Source organism: Scardinius erythrophthalmus (genome assembly GCF_964197995.2).
Source record: "Scardinius erythrophthalmus genome assembly, chromosome: 17".
Taxonomy (NCBI): domain Eukaryota; kingdom Metazoa; phylum Chordata; class Actinopteri; order Cypriniformes; family Leuciscidae; genus Scardinius; species Scardinius erythrophthalmus.
The window spans coordinates 39,707,962-39,724,833 of record NC_138237.1 but is presented as its reverse complement, the minus strand read 5'-3'; the positions used below and the strand labels follow the sequence as shown (position 1 = coordinate 39,724,833).

General features: G+C 51.2%; 2 protein-coding genes across 3 annotated transcripts in view; both read left to right on the top strand.

Annotated features, from left to right (window-relative positions):
* The window catches only part of LOC308705895 (uncharacterized protein), a 35,043-nt gene extending 19,274 nt beyond the window's left edge, over positions 1-15,769 (top strand). Inside the window, exons 10-11 of the mRNA XM_081391190.1 lie at positions 15,065-15,319; positions 15,407-15,769. Of these exons, the coding sequence (XP_081247316.1) occupies positions 15,065-15,319; positions 15,407-15,424 (273 nt within the window). The 3' untranslated portion in view covers positions 15,425-15,769. The remainder of the gene's footprint in view (positions 1-15,064; positions 15,320-15,406) is intronic.
* Positions 15,770-16,456: 687 nt separating this feature from the next.
* Positions 16,457-16,872, top strand: part of fnip1 (folliculin interacting protein 1) — a 67,428-nt gene continuing 67,012 nt past the window's right edge. For both annotated transcript variants that reach the window (XM_081391125.1, XM_081391123.1), the window contains exon 1: positions 16,457-16,640. In XM_081391125.1, coding sequence (XP_081247251.1) covers positions 16,552-16,640 — 89 coding nt within the window. In that variant the 5' untranslated portion in view covers positions 16,457-16,551. The remainder of the gene's footprint in view (positions 16,641-16,872) is intronic.

Below are 16,872 nucleotides of genomic sequence, written 5' to 3'. Positions count from 1 at the left end.
CTAACACACACTCTCCCTTGTCCTCCTCCTCTTCCTCCTCGTCCTCCACCTCTAACACACACTCTACCTCGTCCTCCACCTCTAACACACACTCTTCCTCGTCCTCCACCTCTAACACACACTCTTCCTCGTCCTCAACCTCTAACACACACTCTTCCTCGTCCTCCACCTCTAACACACACTCTTCCTCGTCCTCCACCTCTAACACACACTCTTCCTCGTCCTCAACCTCTAACACACACTCTTCCTCGTCCTCCACCTCTAACACACACTCTTCCTCGTCCTCCACCTCTAACACACACTCTTCCTCCTCGTCCTCCACCTCTAACACACACTCTACCTCGTCCTCCACCTCTAACACACACTCTTCCTCGTCCTCCACCTCTAACACACACTCTTCCTCGTCCTCAACCTCTAACACACACTCTTCCTCGTCCTCCACCTCTAACACACACTCTTCCTCGTCCTCCACCTCTAACACACACTCTTCCTCGTCCTCCTCCTCTTCCTCCTCGTCCTCCACCTCTAACACACACTCTTCCTCGTCCTCCACCTCTAACACACACTCTTCCTCGTCCTCCTCCTCTTCCTCCTCGTCCTCCACCTCTAACACACACTCTTCCTCGTCCTCCACCTCTAACACACACTCTTCCTCGTCCTCCTCCTCTTCCTCCTCGTCCTCCACCTCTAACACACACTCTTCCTCGTCCTCCACCTCTAACACACACTCTTCCTCGTCCTCCACCTCTAACACACACTCTTCCTCGTCCTCCTCCTCTTCCTCCTCGTCCTCCACCTCTAACACACACTCTTCCTCGTCCTCCACCTCTAACACACACTCTTCCTTGTCCTCCTCCTCTTCCTCCTCGTCCTCCACCTCTAACACACACTCTTCCTCGTCCTCCACCTCTAACACACACTCTTCCTCGTCCTCCACCTCTAACACACACTCTTCCTTGTCCTCCTCCTCGTCCTCCTCGTCCTCCACCTCTAACACACACTCTTCCTCGTCCTCCACCTCTAACACACACTCTTCCTCGTCCTCCACCTCTAACACACACTCTTCCTCGTCCTCCTCCTCTTCCTCCACCTCTAACACACACTCTTCCTCGTCCTCCACCTCTAACACACACTCTTCCTTGTCCTCCTCCTCTTCCTCCTCGTCCTCCACCTCTAACACACACTCTTCCTCGTCCTCCACCTCTAACACACACTCTTCCTCGTCCTCCACCTCTAACACACACTCTTCCTTGTCCTCCTCCTCGTCCTCCACCTCTAACACACACTCTTCCTCGTCCTCCACCTCTAACACACACTCTTCCTTGTCCTCCTCCTCTTCCTCCTCGTCCTCCACCTCTAACACACACTCTTCCTCGTCCTCCACCTCTAACACACACTCTTCCTCGTCCTCCACCTCTAACACACACTCTTCCTTGTCCTCCTCCTCGTCCTCCTCGTCCTCCACCTCTAACACACACTCTTCCTCGTCCTCCACCTCTAACACACACTCTTCCTCGTCCTCCACCTCTAACACACACTCTTCCTTGTCCTCCTCCTCTTCCTCCTCGTCCTCCACCTCTAACACACACTCTTCCTCGTCCTCCACCTCTAACACACACTCTTCCTCGTCCTCCACCTCTAACACACACTCTTCCTTGTCCTCCTCCTCGTCCTCCTCGTCCTCCACCTCTAACACACACTCTTCCTCGTCCTCCACCTCTAACACACACTCTTCCTCGTCCTCCACCTCTAACACACACTCTTCCTCGTCCTCCTCCTCTTCCTCCTCGTCCTCCACCTCTAACACACACTCTTCCTCGTCCTCCACCTCTAACACACACTCTTCCTTGTCCTCCTCCTCTTCCTCCTCGTCCTCCACCTCTAACACACACTCTTCCTCGTCCTCCACCTCTAACACACACTCTTCCTCGTCCTCCACCTCTAACACACACTCTTCCTCGTCCTCCACCTCTAACACACACTCTTCCTTGTCCTCCTCCTCGTCCTCCTCGTCCTCCACCTCTAACACACACTCTTCCTCGTCCTCCACCTCTAACACACACTCTTCCTTGTCCTCCTCCTCTTCCTCCTCGTCCTCCACCTCTAACACACACTCTTCCTCGTCCTCCACCTCTAACACACACTCTTCCTCGTCCTCCACCTCTAACACACACTCTTCCTTGTCCTCCTCCTCGTCCTCCTCGTCCTCCACCTCTAACACACACTCTTCCTCGTCCTCCACCTCTAACACACACTCTTCCTCGTCCTCCACCTCTAACACACACTCTTCCTTGTCCTCCTCCTCTTCCTCCTCGTCCTCCACCTCTAACACACACTCTTCCTCGTCCTCCACCTCTAACACACACTCTTCCTCGTCCTCCACCTCTAACACACACTCTTCCTTGTCCTCCTCCTCGTCCTCCTCGTCCTCCACCTCTAACACACACTCTTCCTCGTCCTCCACCTCTAACACACACTCTTCCTCGTCCTCCACCTCTAACACACACTCTTCCTCGTCCTCCTCCTCTTCCTCCTCGTCCTCCACCTCTAACACACACTCTTCCTCGTCCTCCACCTCTAACACACACTCTTCCTTGTCCTCCTCCTCGTCCTCCTCGTCCTCCACCTCTAACACACACTCTTCCTCGTCCTCCACCTCTAACACACACTCTTCCTCGTCCTCCACCTCTAACACACACTCTTCCTCGTCCTCCACCTCTAACACACACTCTTCCTTGTCCTCCTCCTCGTCCTCCTCGTCCTCCACCTCTAACACACACTCTTCCTCGTCCTCCACCTCTAACACACACTCTTCCTCGTCCTCCACCTCTAACACACACTCTTCCTCGTCCTCCTCCTCTTCCTCCTCGTCCTCCACCTCTAACACACACTCTTCCTCGTCCTCCACCTCTAACACACACTCTTCCTTGTCCTCCTCCTCGTCCTCCTCGTCCTCCACCTCTAACACACACTCTTCCTCGTCCTCCACCTCTAACACACACTCTTCCTCGTCCTCCACCTCTAACACACACTCTTCCTCGTCCTCCTCCTCTTCCTCCTCGTCCTCCACCTCTAACACACACTCTTCCTCGTCCTCCACCTCTAACACACACTCTTCCTTGTCCTCCTCCTCTTCCTCCTCGTCCTCCACCTCTAACACACACTCTTCCTCGTCCTCCACCTCTAACACACACTCTTCCTCGTCCTCCACCTCTAACACACACTCTTCCTTGTCCTCCTCCTCGTCCTCCTCGTCCTCCACCTCTAACACACACTCTTCCTCGTCCTCCACCTCTAACACACACTCTTCCTTGTCCTCCTCCTCTTCCTCCTCGTCCTCCACCTCTAACACACACTCTTCCTCGTCCTCCACCTCTAACACACACTCTTCCTCGTCCTCCACCTCTAACACACACTCTTCCTTGTCCTCCTCCTCGTCCTCCTCGTCCTCCACCTCTAACACACACTCTTCCTCGTCCTCCACCTCTAACACACACTCTTCCTCGTCCTCCACCTCTAACACACACTCTTCCTTGTCCTCCTCCTCTTCCTCCTCGTCCTCCACCTCTAACACACACTCTTCCTCGTCCTCCACCTCTAACACACACTCTTCCTCGTCCTCCACCTCTAACACACACTCTTCCTTGTCCTCCTCCTCGTCCTCCTCGTCCTCCACCTCTAACACACACTCTTCCTCGTCCTCCACCTCTAACACACACTCTTCCTCGTCCTCCACCTCTAACACACACTCTTCCTCGTCCTCCTCCTCTTCCTCCTCGTCCTCCACCTCTAACACACACTCTTCCTCGTCCTCCACCTCTAACACACACTCTTCCTTGTCCTCCTCCTCGTCCTCCTCGTCCTCCACCTCTAACACACACTCTTCCTCGTCCTCCTCCTCTTCCTCCTCGTCCTCCACCTCTAACACACACTCTTCCTCGTCCTCCACCTCTAACACACACTCTTCCTCGTCCTCCACCTCTAACACACACTCTTCCTTGTCCTCCTCCTCTTCCTCCTCGTCCTCCACCTCTAACACACACTCTTCCTCGTCCTCCACCTCTAACACACACTCTTCCTCGTCCTCCACCTCTAACACACACTCTTCCTCGTCCTCCTCCTCTTCCTCCTCGTCCTCCACCTCTTACACACACTCTTCCTCGTCCTCCTCCTCTGCCTCCTCGTCCTCCACCTCTAACACACACTCTTCCTCGTCCTCCACCTCTAACACACACTCTTCCTCGTCCTCCACCTCTAACACACACTCTTCCTTGTCCTCCTCCTCTTCCTCCTCGTCCTCCACCTCTAACACACACTCTACCTCGTCCTCCACCTCTAACACACACTCTTCCTCGTCCTCCACCTCTAACACACACTCTTCCTCGTCCTCAACCTCTAACACACACTCTTCCTCGTCCTCCACCTCTAACACACACTCTTCCTCGTCCTCCACCTCTAACACACACTCTTCCTCGTCCTCCTCCTCTTCCTCCTCGTCCTCCACCTCTAACACACACTCTTCCTCGTCCTCCACCTCTAACACACACTCTTCCTTGTCCTCCTCCTCTTCCTCCTCGTCCTCCACCTCTAACACACACTCTTCCTCGTCCTCCACCTCTAACACACACTCTTCCTCGTCCTCCTCCTCTTCCTCCTCGTCCTCCACCTCTAACACACACTCTTCCTCGTCCTCCACCTCTAACACACACTCTTCCTCGTCCTCCACCTCTAACACACACTCTTCCTCGTCCTCCTCCTCTTCCTCCTCGTCCTCCACCTCTAACACACACTCTTCCTCGTCCTCCACCTCTAACACACACTCTTCCTTGTCCTCCTCCTCTTCCTCCTCGTCCTCCACCTCTAACACACACTCTTCCTCGTCCTCCACCTCTAACACACACTCTTCCTCGTCCTCCACCTCTAACACACACTCTTCCTTGTCCTCCTCCTCGTCCTCCTCGTCCTCCACCTCTAACACACACTCTTCCTCGTCCTCCACCTCTAACACACACTCTTCCTCGTCCTCCTCCTCTTCCTCCTCGTCCTCCACCTCTAACACACACTCTTCCTCGTCCTCCACCTCTAACACACACTCTTCCTCGTCCTCCACCTCTAACACACACTCTTCCTCGTCCTCCTCCTCTTCCTCCTCGTCCTCCACCTCTTACACACACTCTTCCTCGTCCTCCTCCTCTGCCTCCTCGTCCTCCACCTCTAACACACACTCTTCCTCGTCCTCCACCTCTAACACACACTCTTCCTCGTCCTCCACCTCTAACACACACTCTTCCTTGTCCTCCTCCTCTTCCTCCTCGTCCTCCACCTCTAACACACACTCTTCCTCGTCCTCGACCTCTAATGCTGTGTTCACACCAAACGCGAAAATGCGTCTGGGGCGAGTGATTTCAATGTTAAGTCAATGGTAAGATGCGTTTACGCGCGTCTGGCGGTCTTGCGGCGCGAATGAGGCGTTTAGCGTGGCGCGGTAGACGCGAATTCGCCTCATTCGCGCGTCTAGTTCGCGCGAATGACGCAAATTGAGCGTCTGGCGCGTTACGTGCGTCAAGCGCGAATTGTGCTTTTTGTGCATCACACGTTTGACGTGAATTCGCGTCTGCCGCCCGAGTTGAAAAATCTGAACTTCTGCGTCAATTCGCGCCGCGTTAACCAATCAGGAGCCTGCCTGCTTGCTGCTGTCACGTGGTGAACTGACAGTTTAATGTTATTTTATGTTTGGCCTTCAAACTCCTGAAACCCTCCGGAGGTTTTGGTGGACCCGAGTACAGCGACGATGTCCCCTACGCAGCTGTTTCTGCTCTCCAGAGCATATAAGAGCGGTGACTCTCTCGATTAATGCTAATGCTAATGCTTGATAAACATCTGAAAAAGATGGCTGCCAACAGCTTTCGAAACTTTCGCCCCCGGACTTCGCCTTTGACGCGCGTGACGCGCGTATATTTCGCTTCAAACTTTTGATTTTACGCGCGTCAATTTCGCTCTTGACGCTTGAATGCACACAAAGTGGTCACGCGTATAACTAGACGCGGCAGGCGCGAATTTTGACGCATTTTCGCGTTTGGTGTGAACGCAGCATTACACACACTCTTCCTCGTCCTCCACCTCTAACACACACTCTTCCTCGTCCTCCTCCTCTTCCTCCACCTCTAACACACACTCTTCCTCGTCCTCCACCTCTAACACACACTCTTCCTCGTCCTCCTCCTCTTCCTCCACCTCTAACACACACTCTTCCTCGTCCTCCACCTCTAACACACACTCTTCCTCGTCCTCCACCTCTAACACACACTCTTCCTCGTCCTCCACCTCTTACACACACTCTTCCTCGTCCTCGTCCTCTTCCTCCTCGTCCTCCACCTCTAACACACACTCTTCCTCGTCCTCCACCTCTTACACACACTCTTCCTCGTCCTTCTCCTCTTCCTCCTCGTCCTCCACCTCTAACACACTCTTCCTCTTCCTCCACCTCTAACACACACTCTTCCTCGTCCTCCACCTCTAACACACACTCTTCCTCGTCCTCCACCTCTAACACACACTCTTCCTCGTCCTCCACCTCTTACACACACTCTTCCTCGTCCTCCTCCTCTTCCTCCTGACCTCCACCTCTAACACACTCTTCCTCTTCCTCCACCTCTAACACACACTCTTCCTCGTCCTCCACCTCTAACACACACTCTTCCTCGTCCTCCTCCTCTTCCTCCTCGTCCTCCACCTCTAACACACACTCTTCCTCGTCCTCCACCTCTAACACACACTCTACCTCATCCTCCTCCTCTTCCTCCTCGTCCTCGTCCTCCACCTCTAACACACACTCTTCCTCGTCCTTCTCCTCTTCCTCCTCGTCCTCCACCTCTAACACACACTCTTCCTCGTCCTCCACCTCTTACACACACTCTTCCTCATCCTCTTCCTCCTCTTCCTCCATCTCTTACACACACTCTTCCTCGTCCTCCACCTCTTACACACACTCTTCCTCCTCGTCTTCCACCTCTTACACACACTCTTCATCCTCGTCTTCCACCTCTTACACACACACACACACTCTTCCTCGTCCTCTTCCTCCACCTCTTACACACTCTCTTCCTCATCCTCTTCCTCCTCGTCTTCCACCTCTTATACACACTCTTCCTCATCCTCGTCCTCTTCCTTGTCCTCCACCTCTTAAACACACTCTTCCTCCTCTTCCTTCTCGTTCTCCACCTCTTACACACTCGTCCTCGTCCTCTTCATCCACCTCTTACACACAATCTTCCTCGTCCTCCTCCTCTTCCTCCTCGTCCTCCACCTCTAACACACACTCTTCCTCGTCCTCCTCCTCTTCCTCCTCGTCCTCCACCTCTAACACACATTCTACCTCGTCCTCCTCCTCTTCCTCGTCCTCCACCTCTAACACACACTCTTCCTTGTCCTCCTCCTCTTCCTCCTCGTCCTCCACCTCTAACACACACTCTTCCTCGTCCTCCACCTCTTACACACACTCTTCCTAATCCTCTTCCTCCTCTTCCTCCACCTCTTACACACACTCTTCCTCGTCCTCCACCTCTTACACACACTCTTCCTCATCCTCTTCCTCCTCGTCTTCCACCTCTTACACACACTCTTCCTCGTCCTCTTCCTCCTCGTCTTCCACCTCTTACACACACACACTCTTCCTCGTCCTCTTCCTCCACCTCTTACACACACTCTTCCTCGTCCTCCTCCTCTTCCTCCTCCTCTTCCTCCACCTCTTACACACACACTCTTCCTCGTCCTCCACCTCTAACACACACTCTTCCTCGTCCTCCTCCTCTTCCTCCTCGTCCTCCACCACTAACACACACTCTTCCTCGTCCTCACACTCTTCCTCGTCCTCCACCTCTTACACACACTCTTCCTCGTCCTCCTCCTCTTCCTCCTCGTCCTCCACCTCTAACACACACTCTTCCTCTTCCTCCACCTCTAACACACACTCTTCCTCGTCCTCCACCTCTTACACACACTCTTCCTCGTCCTCCTCCTTTTCCTCCTCGTCCTCCACCTCTAACACACACTCTTCCTCTTCCTCCACCTCTAACACACACTCTTCCTCGTCCTCCACCTCTAACACACACTCTTCCTCGTCCTCCACCTCTTACACACACTCTTCCTCGTCCTCCACCTCTTACACACACTCTTCCTCGTCCTCCTCCTCATCCTCTTCCTCCACCTCTAACACACACTCTTCCTCGTCCTCCACCTCTTACACACACTCTTCCTCGTCCTCCTCCTCTTCCTCCTCGTCCTCTACCTCTAACACACACTCTTCCTCGTCCTCCACCTCTAACACACTCTTCCTCGTCCTCCACCTCTTACACACACTCTTCCTCGTCCTCCTCCTCTTCCTCCTCGTCCTCCACCTCTAACACACACTCTTCCTCGTCCTCCACCTCTAACACACACTCTTCCTCGTCCTCCACCTCTAACACACACTCTTCCTCGTCCTCCACCTCTTACACACACTCTTCCTTGTCCTCCTCCTCTTCCTCCTTGTCCTCCACCTCCAACACACACTCTTCCTCGTCCTCCTCCTCTTCCTCCTCATCCTCCACCTCTAACACACACTCTTCCTCGTCCTCCACCTCTTACACACACTCTTCCTCGTCCTCCTCCTCTTCCTCCTCATCCTCCACCTCTAACACACACTCTTCCTCGTCCTCCACCTCTTACACACACTCTTCCTCGTCCTCCTCCTCGTCCTCCTCGTCCTCCACCTCTAACACACACTCTTCCTCATCCTCCACCTCTAACACACACTCTTCCTCGTCCTCCACCTCTTACACACACTCTTCCTCGTCCTCCTCCTCTTCCTCCTCGTCCTCCACCTCTAACACACACTCTTCCTCTTCCTCCACCTCTAACACACACTCTTCCTCGTCCTCCACCTCTAACACACACTCTTCCTCGTCCTCCACCTCTTACACACACTCTTCCTCGTCCTCCACCTCATCCTCTTCCTCCACCTCTAACACACACTCTTCCTCGTCCTCCACCTCTTACACACACTCTTCCTCGTCCTCCTCCTCTTCCTCCTCGTCCTCTACCTCTAACACACACTCTTCCTCGTCCTCCACCTCTAACACACTCTTCCTCGTCCTCCACCTCTTACACACACTCTTCCTCGTCCTCCTCCTCTTCCTCCTCGTCCTCGACCTCTAACACACACTCTTCCTCGTCCTCCACCTCTAACACACACTCTTCCTCGTCCTCCACCTCTTACACACACTATTCCTCATCCTCTTCCTCGTCCTCCTCCTCTTCCTCCTCGTCCTCCACCTCTAACACACACTCTTCCTCTTCCTCCACCTCTAACACACACTCCTCCTCGTCCTCCACCTCTAACACACACTCTTCCTCGTCCTCCACCTCTTACACACACTCTTCCTCGTCCTCCTCCTCATCCTCTTCCTCCACCTCTAACACACACTCTTCCTCGTCCTCCACCTCTTACACACACTCTTCCTCGTCCTCCTCCTCTTCCTCCTCGTCCTCTACCTCTAACACACACTCTTCCTCGTCCTCCACCTCTAACACACTCTTCCTCGTCCTCCACCTCTTACACACACTCTTCCTCGTCCTCCTCCTCTTCCTCCTCGTCCTCCACCTCTAACACACACTCTTCCTCGTCCTCCACCTCTAACACACACTCTTCCTCGTCCTCCACCTCTTACACACACTCTTCCTTGTCCTCCTCCTCTTCCTCCTCGTCCTCCACCTCCAACACACACTCTTCCTCGTCCTCCTCCTCTTCCTCCTCATCCTCCACCTCTAACACACACTCTTCCTCGTCCTCCACCTCTTACACACACTCTTCCTCATCCTCCTCCTCTTCCTCCTCATCCTCCACCTCTAACACACACTCTTCCTCGTCCTCCACCTCTTACACACACTCTTCCTCGTCCTCCTCCTCGTCCTCCTCGTCCTCCACCTCTAACACACACTCTTCCTCTTCCTCCACCTCTAACACAGACTCTTCCTCGTCCTCCACCTCTAACACACACTCTTCCTCGTCCTCCACCTCTTCCTCCTCGTCCTCCACCTCTAACACACACTCTTCCTCGTCCTCCACCTCTAACACACACTCTTCCTCGTCCTCCACCTCTAACACACACTCTTCCTCGTCCTCCACCTCTAACACACACTCTTCCTCGTCCTCCACCTCTAACACGCACTCTTCCTCATCCTCCACCTCTAACACACACTCTTCCTCGTCCTCCACCTCTTACACACACTCTTCCTCGTCCTCCTCCTCTTCCTCCTCGTCCTCCACCTCTAACACACACTCTTCCTCTTCCTCCACCTCTAACACACACTCTTCCTCGTCCTCCACCTCTAACACACACTCTTCCTCGTCCTCCACCTCTTCCTCCTCGTCCTCCACCTCTAACACACACTCTTCCTCGTCCTCCACCTCTAACACACACTCTTCCTCGTCCTCCACCTCTAACACACACTCTTCCTCGTCCTCCACCTCTAACACACACTCTTCCTCGTCCTCCACCTCTTACACACACTCTTCCTCATCCTCTTCCTCCTCTTCCTCCTCTTCCTCCACCTCTTACACACTCTTCCTCGTCCTCCACCTCTTACACACACTCTTCCTCATCCTCTTCCTCCTCGTCTTCCACCTCTTACACACACTCTTCCTCGTCCTCTTCCTCCTCGTCTTCCACCTCTTACACACACACACACACACACACACTCTTCCTCGTCCTCTTCCTCCACCTCTTACACACACTCTTCCTCGTCCTCTTCCTCATCGTCTTCCACCTCTTATACACACTCTTCCTCATCCTCGTCCTCTTCCTTGTCCTCCACCTCTTACACACACTCTTCCTCCTCTTCCTCCTCATTCTCCACCTCTTGCACACTCTTCCTCGTCCTCTTCATCCACCTCTAACACACACTCTTCCTCGTCCTCCTCGTCTTCCTCCTCGTCCTCCACCTCTAACACACACTCTACCTCGTCCTCCTCCTCTTCCTCCTCTTCCTCCTCTTCCTCGTCCTCGTCCTCCACCTCTAACACACACTCTTCCTTGTCCTCCTCCTCTTCCTCCTCAGCCTCCACCTCTAACACACACTCTTCCTCGTCCTCCACCTCTTACACACACTCTTCCTCATCCTCCTCTTCCTCCACCTCTTACACACACACTCTTCCTCGTCCTCCACCTCTTACACACACTCTTCCTCGTCCTCTTCCTCCTCGTCTTCCACCTCTTACACACACACTCTCTTCCTCGTCCTCTTCCTCCACCTCTTACACACACTCTTCCTCGTCCTCTTCCTCCTCGTCTTCCACCTCTTATACACACTCTTCCTCATCCTCGTCCTCTTCCTTGTCCTCCACCTCTTACACACACTCTTCCTCCTCTTCCTCCTCGTTCTCCACCTCTTACACACTCTTCCTCGTCCTCTTCATCCACCTCTTACACACTCTTCCTCCTCCTTTTCCTCCTCGTCCTCCACCTCTTACACACACTCTTCCTCGTGCTCTTCCTCCTCGTCCTCCACCTCTTACACACACTCTTCCTCGTCCTCGTCCTCATCCTCTTCCTCCACCTCTTACACACACTCTTCCTCGTGCTCTTCCTCCTCGTCCTCCACCTCTTACACACACTCGTCCTCATCCTCTTCTTACACACTCTTCCTCGTCCTCTTCCTCCTCGTCTTCCACCTCTTACACACACTGTTCCTCATCCTCGTCCTCCACCTCTTAAACACTCTTCCTCCTCGTCCTCCACCTCTTACACACACTCTTCCTCCTCTTCCTCCTCGTCCTCCACCTCTTACACACACTCTTCCTCCTCTTCCTCCTCGTCCTCCACCTCTTACACACTCTTCCTCTTCCTCCACCTCTAACACACACTCTTCCTCGTCCTCCACCTCTAACACACACTCTTCCTCTTCCTCCACCTCTTACACACACTCTTCCTCGTCCTCCACCTCTAACACACACTCTTCCTCATCCTCCACCTCTTACACACACTCTTCCTCGTCCTCCACCTCTAACACACACTCTTCCTTGTCCTCTTCCTCATCCTCTTCCTCCACCTCTTACACACACTCTTCCTCCTCGTCCTCCACCTCTTACACACACTCTTCCTCTTCCTCCACCTCTAACACACACTCTTCCTTGTCCTCCACCTCTAACACACACTCTTCCTCTTCCTCCACCTCTTACACACACTCTTCCTCGTCCTCCACCTCTAACACACACTCTTCCTCGTCCTCCACCTCTTACACACACTCTTCCTCATCCTCCACCTCTAACACACACTCTTCCTCGTCCTCCACCTCTTACACACACTCTTCCTCGTCCTCCTCCTCATCCTCTTCCTCCACCTCTTACACACACTCTTCCTCGTCCTCCTCCTCATCCTCTTCCTCCAACTCTTACACACACTCTTCCTCGTCCTCCACCTCTAACACACACTCTTCCTCATCCTCCACCTCTAACACACACTCTTCCTCGTCCTCCACCTCTAACACACACTCTTCCTCGTCCTCCTCCTCTTACACACACTCTTCCTCGTCCTCCTCCTCATCCTCTTCCTCCACCTCTTACACACACTCTTCCTCATCCTCCACCTCTTACACACACTCTTCCTCATCCTCCACCTCTAACACACACTCTTCCTCGTCCTCCACCTCTTACACACACTCTTCCTCGTCCTCCTCCTCATCCTCTTCCTCCACCTCTTACACACACTCTTCCTCGTCCTCCTCCTCATCCTCTTCCTCCAACTCTTACACACACTCTTCCTCGTCCTCCACCTCTAACACACACTCTTCCTCATCCTCCACCTCTAACACACACTCTTCCTCGTCCTCCACCTCTAACACACACTCGTCCTCCACCTCTAACACACACTCTTCCTCATCCTCCACCTCTAACACACACTCTTCCTCGTCCTCCACCTCTAACACACACTCTTCCTCGTCCTCCTCCTCTTCCTCCTCGTCCTCCACCTCTAACACACACTCTTCCTCGTCCTCCACCTCTAACACACACTCTTCCTCGTCCTCAACCTCTAACACACACTCTTCCTCGTCCTCCACCTCTAACACACACTCTTCCTCGTCCTCAACCTCTAACACACACTCTTCCTCGTCCTCCACCTCTAACACACACTCTTCCTCGTCCTCCACCTCTAACACACACTCTTCCTCGTCCTCAACCTCTAACACACACTCTTCCTCGTCCTCCACCTCTAACACACACTCTTCCTCGTCCTCAACCTCTAACACACACTCTTCCTCGTCCTCCACCTCTAACACACACTCTTCCTCGTCCTCCACCTCTAACACACGGCGAGGCGCGTCGGACGGTTGCCTCCGCCGAAGTCCATTAAAACCTGATAATGGACACCTTGAAGGGCATTAACCCGCTTATACCATGGTTACTTACGAAAGAAAGAAATATTTAATCAATTAATAATACTTTAATGTGTTTTAGAGTAAAAATCGTGAGGGTACCCATTATAAAAACACATGGAGGAATGTGTGTTTTCAGTCTATTTTCAGTGTCAAATATCACGATCAGTGCATTTTAGATCCCACATAGTTTTGCTTGTTTCAGTAAATTATGCTCTGATCCTTTGTGTTTTAATCTTTCCGATCTTCCATATCTGAACAGCACGTCCTATTCAGCATTAGAACACACACACACACACACACACACACACACACACACACACACACACACACACACACGCCGTCCTGCTCAACAGGAACACAGGAAGTGAGCCTCATCCACTTCCTCATTAGTGCATCATCATGAGGGATTCAGCCATTAGATCTGAGACGTTGTGCTCTGGCTAGCAGAGTGTAATTGTCCTGAGCACTGTAAGCCTGGAGCGGGGCATCAGGTCACGGCCCGAGAACAGCTTTAGACCGCGTGCTGAAACTGCATTAGAATATGAGGGATGTGATTTGTCAGATAAACAGCAGGTACAGACGTGGGCGAGTGTCGTTCTGCATCTCTGGAGCCTTAAATAAAAAAAAATAAAAAAAGTTGCATGACCTCACGTCTGTCTGTGTGTCTGCTATGCGCATATCTCTCGAACCGTTAGTCCGATGGATTTCAAACTCGTCAGGTGTCTCGCTACGGGCATGAGTAAGTGCAGTGCCAAGTTTGACGTTGTTTGGATTAGAAATGCAAAAGATATCGGTAAAAGAAGCACTTAGAAGGCTGTGGTTTAAAAATAAACATTCTGACATAAACACTCTGTCAGCTACACTGTTTACTTCTGAATATTATATTTTATACACGTTCATCATTTGTAGTAGTCTATTCACAAACTGTTTGCTCAAGCGTAGCGTATCGAGTTCACTGTGTAGCCTGCTCCCTGAATCGTCACGCTTATTCATTTGTGGATGTTAACTGAATCTGTAAGTCAGCTACGCTGTTTACTCCTGAATATTATATCTATCTATAAATTACAGAAACGTCTTTCTGTCTGTGTGTGTGTGTCTGTTATTCGCATATCTCTAATAACGCGTTGAATACGTGTGAAATATATGGCAAGCCATGTGGTTCAGAATTACGCTATAGATTATTCGCGTTTACAGCCAAACGCCGTCAAATACGGCGATTTTGGCGACGCAAAATACGCCGTTGTAATTACAAACGCGGTAAAAAACACGCGAAATACGTCAATGACGCCGTATTTGACGACGTTTTAGTGTGCATGGAAAGTGCCGCTTTTTACGCCTTTCATTACAGCAAAACGCCGTAAAATGTGCAACCAGAACGGCGTTTTTTACGGCGTCATATGGCGAGATGAACACACTAAAACGGCGTATTTGACGGTGTTTGGCTGTAAACGCGATTAATCTATAGCGTAAACGCGATTAATCTATAGCGTAATTCTGAACCACATGGCTTGCCATAGAAATACGCGTTGTTGACGTGTTAAAATTCACGTGTTTTTGGCCCTCTTGTCTTCCCATATGTGTCTGAGCGTGTGTGTGTGTACAGTATCATAACTCAACATCCACAGTAAAATGAAAACATTTTCCTTTTCAGTGTTTTACAGAGAAAAGAAAACTGCTGAAATGCAGAAAAGTGACGTTCAGTGACATCGTGAGCGTCCGGAATGTGTCGAGCCACAAGAGTGCTCAGATTGAGCTCCGGGATCAGCGGGGAAACCGGGATCATCCGGACGGAAGCAGATCCTCAGATAATCCCGTGAGATTCTTTGACTTTGCAGATGCGTGTGAGAGAGAAGCCTTTTTCCACAGACTGAAACAAACACACTCGTTCACGTTTCCAGCCAAACCGGTAACTTTATCCCGTATACTCCATATAGACGCTTTGACATTGACAGGGGATTCATCTTCCTTTGGGAATGTGTTTCTGTTCCCATAGATCCTGTCCAGCATCTGAGAGGATCTGACCAGCAGAGGGCGACACTGCTATTATCATCTCAACATAATGCAGTGTTTTCGGCTTCACTGTTCCTGAGGACTTCAAGAGGGACGGACACTTATTCATCTGGGTGAAACAAACACAAGGGATGATTAATATACATTAATATACAGTTATGGAACATGTGTACAATGAAGTCAAGTTATGTAATATGAACTTAACTGATGATTTAACTGATGATTTTAATGCAGAGTCTCGATAACGAGAAGCCAACAGTGGAATAGATGAGATTTTACTTGGAATTTAATGGGAAGAGAACCTTATAAATGAAATTATTTATACTAGATGTTGATGTGCATAAAAAGGATGAAATGCTATATGCCTATTATATGAACAATAATGCTTTGGTGAATCATAAATATGACATAGTATACTAAATCGTAATTATGAGATTAAAATGTCCAAGTCATATTTTTGACCTTTTTTCATAATTTACCCTTTTTTTTTAAATTATGACAAACTACGTAATAATTATTTAAAAAGTCGATTATATGAGTGGAAAAGTCGAAATTAGCCATAATTATTACTTTTGACGTCCTAATTTCATTTTCATTTCATAAATATGACTTGGTGCGTCATTATTTCGACTCTTTGTTTATTGATTTTGATTAATGATTTGTGTGTGTGTGTAAGAGAGAGAGAGAGAGATAGAGAGTGTGTGTCTGAGTGTGAGCGTATGTGTGAGTATTAATTATGATTTATGGTGTGTGAGAGAGTGTGTGTCTGGTTGTGAGTGTGTGCGTGAGTATTAATTATGATTCATGATTTGTTTTTCTCGTGTGGCGGAAATAGGTTTCCATACAATACAGATTAAATGCATCGTTTTTAAATGTAACCCCAAAACATCAACACAGCCATTCTGACCACGTGGTCTAAAAAACCAAAATATCAGCCAATCAGGACCGCGGAGGGGAGCGCCGCAGATAATCGGCCAATCGGAGCGCAGTGGCGTTGCCAAGCAGCTCGTGTCGTGTGACTAACGGCAGTCATATGACTGTCCCACAAATGGAGTCCGTGTGCTGGAGTCGAGTGAGCCTCAGGAATTAAACACAAAAAGGAGTTTTCCTTCAAATCGTGGGTCCATTATGGCCCCCACGCTGTTTCACAAGCTCTTCAACAAGAGAAATGCGCTTTCACCGCCCGCGAAGAGCAACAAAGAGGACTCGGTGTTCAGGTACGTGTCGAGCAGCTTCCGGAGAGCACACAATATCACACACACTCGAGTGTGTTTTCATACATCTCTGTGGATATATCCGTCTGAGTTTGAGTCGTGTTGTTGGTGGTTTGGTAAGGTTTTCTCCATCTGTAGCCTCTACGGTTAGCCTTACGCTGATTGGTTCGGTAACCCTTTGTTGGTGCACGTCACTTTTCGCTAAACGTATTATTTATTCCAGAAAGCTTTTGTT